The sequence below is a fragment of the Apis dorsata genome, unplaced genomic scaffold (genome assembly GCF_000469605.1).
Source record: "Apis dorsata unplaced genomic scaffold, Apis dorsata 1.3 scaffold_58, whole genome shotgun sequence".
Taxonomy (NCBI): Eukaryota; Metazoa; Arthropoda; class Insecta; order Hymenoptera; family Apidae; genus Apis; species Apis dorsata.
This window is the reverse complement of record NW_006263358.1, coordinates 525,561-527,741: the sequence shown is the minus strand read 5'-3', so window position 1 is coordinate 527,741 and position 2,181 is coordinate 525,561. Positions and strand designations below refer to the sequence as shown.

General features: G+C 34.2%; 1 protein-coding gene across 28 annotated transcripts in view; it reads left to right on the top strand.

Annotated features, from left to right (window-relative positions):
• LOC102675389 (forkhead box protein P1-like) overlaps nucleotides 1-2,181 on the top strand; it is a 237,169-nt gene that overhangs the window by 230,349 nt on the left and 4,639 nt on the right. For all 28 annotated transcript variants that reach the window (XR_004151825.1, XR_004151824.1, XR_420838.2 and 25 more), the window contains one exon: nucleotides 2,127-2,181. This exon ends at the window's right edge or, in 1 of these variants, runs on beyond it. Coding sequence is in view for 1 of the 28 variants with exons in the window: in XM_031515158.1 (XP_031371018.1) it covers nucleotides 2,127-2,181 (55 nt within the window). In the remaining 27 variants the exon portion in view is untranslated. The remainder of the gene's footprint in view (nucleotides 1-2,126) is intronic.

Below are 2,181 nucleotides of genomic sequence, written 5' to 3'. Positions count from 1 at the left end.
AAAAAAAAAAAAAAAAAGAACAAAAAGAAAAAAAATGTGAGAAAAAATACTGAAAAAAAAAAATTCCCCGTAAGACTATCCTTACCACTGAAAAAAGAAAACACTGCGCTTATAATTGTATGGTGCTTATGTAGTGGCGTTTGCAGTGTCTTGGGAGAATGTGAAAGTGTTTGCGTGGACAAACGTTTCGTTACCCTTCATTTTCGGATTTTTCTTCTCTGTTTTGCTGTACAAGCTGGTTTTTTTTTAATGCGGCATCGCTACAATTTCCTTTTTCCTTTTTTTTTTTTTTTTTTTTTTTTTTTCTTCTTCTGTTTCGTTCAATCGCAACAATCACAGATGCGTGAACGAAGCGTTTGTCGCGTCGTTTTCTTTTCTTTCTTTTTCATTTTCAGTTTCAGTTTCGCTATTTTGAAAGAAGCAGAGGCTACGTAGCGTAGTATAATAGAAAGAGCAAATAAGTTGACGATATTTCGTAAAAGGAAGGTGAAGTTTTTGCGTAATTTTCTTTCTTTTTTTTTTTTTTTTTTTTTTTTTTTTTTTCTTTTAGTTAGCGTTTAACGAGAGAAGGCGTTGTTGAAGTATGTGTTTAATTTATTTTTTACTGCCCCTTCCCCCTCTCTTTCTCTCTGTTACAGCGTTGAACGTTTTCTATATATTTCTGTTCGCCTTTTAGACACGCTTTTTCAACGTGAGAATGGTTTTCGGTGTGACTGATAATGTGTGTCAGGGCTACTCGCGCATGTGTAAATTGTGTAAATTAAGCGTCACAAACTGCAAAATAAAATATCTCGGATGATACGGAATTCTCCATTCATCGCTACGACCATTCTCTTCTAACTCAAGGTACTTCACCGTTAACGTACTAACTTTGCAACTTCCGGTAATTTTTCTCTACTTTTTTAATAATCATCTTTTTAAACGTTTTTTAAAATTTTCTCTATTTCTCTCTTTTTATATATTATTCTCTCACACCCTTTCACTTTTCTCTCTACTACTATCTGTCTCTATCCTTTTTCTCTTTTTCTCTTTCTCTCTCTCTCTCTCTCTTTCTCTCTTATCTATCTATCTCTTTCTCTATCTTTCACTCTCTTTCCTCTATCTTTTTTCTCTTTTTCTCTTTACTAAGCGCTCTTAGTCACTTAATAAACGGCTCTAGGCATTGTTTTTTATTCTTATATTTTTCTCTTCGCATGCAAGTAATCGTCTCTTGCAATCGTTACACGTTCATTTCAATTATTGAATAATATTCGTCCTTCGAATACATTTCGAATGCATTCCCTTTAACTTTATCGTTTGCAAGAGAAAATGTATCTTTTTTCACTCGACTCTTTGTCGTTTGGAAAAAGTATTGTATATTCGCTCGGTCGGCATTCGATGCCTTTGAAACGTTCTTAGAGGATTTTGAGGATTTTGGAAACTATAAAAGGGTAAGCACAGGTAAGCCTCAAAGCCGTTTATAAGTTACGACGTCGTTTCGTATGACAAAAATTATTAAAATATATAATAAAGTTTGATTGAAGAAACGAGGACGAAACGGGAGCGCTTTTTTTTTACATTTTTTCTCTAAATTTTTTAATCTAACCTCGCTCAATCTCAACCAAGCCGATCGTTGGATGAGGAGGCGAGGAGCGAAACTGGTAAATAGGTAAGAGTTTTCGAACTCTTTTTTTTTTTCCACTCTTTTTTAATCACTTTTTTAATATATTTATATACGTGTATACATTTTTTCATATTATATACTTCTCTCTTTCTCTGTCTCTTTCTCTCTTTCTCACTTTCCATTTTCTCTATCTATCTATCTATCTATCTATCTATCTATCTGTCTATCTATCTCTCTTTCTCTATCTATTATACCTTTACATATTGAAACTCGATCACACGTGCACACATTGTACACACAAGCTCTATCTTTACCCGCCCCCTCCGCCACCCAACCCTTGTGACCTGAAACCCTACTCGAAAAAAAAAAAAATTTACTCCACCCATGTATACATTGACACAAATTTAAAAAAAAAAAAAAATCAAGAAAAGAGCTTATAAATATACACGCGTTTCTTTTCAGGAAACTGTCGATAGTCGAATCTCGACGATTATTAATAGTAATTTTCTCTCTCGATATGTAGGGGTGTCCCGTCGAAAAGTCCAACCCTGACGCATAGCCCGACCATGTACGGTGAT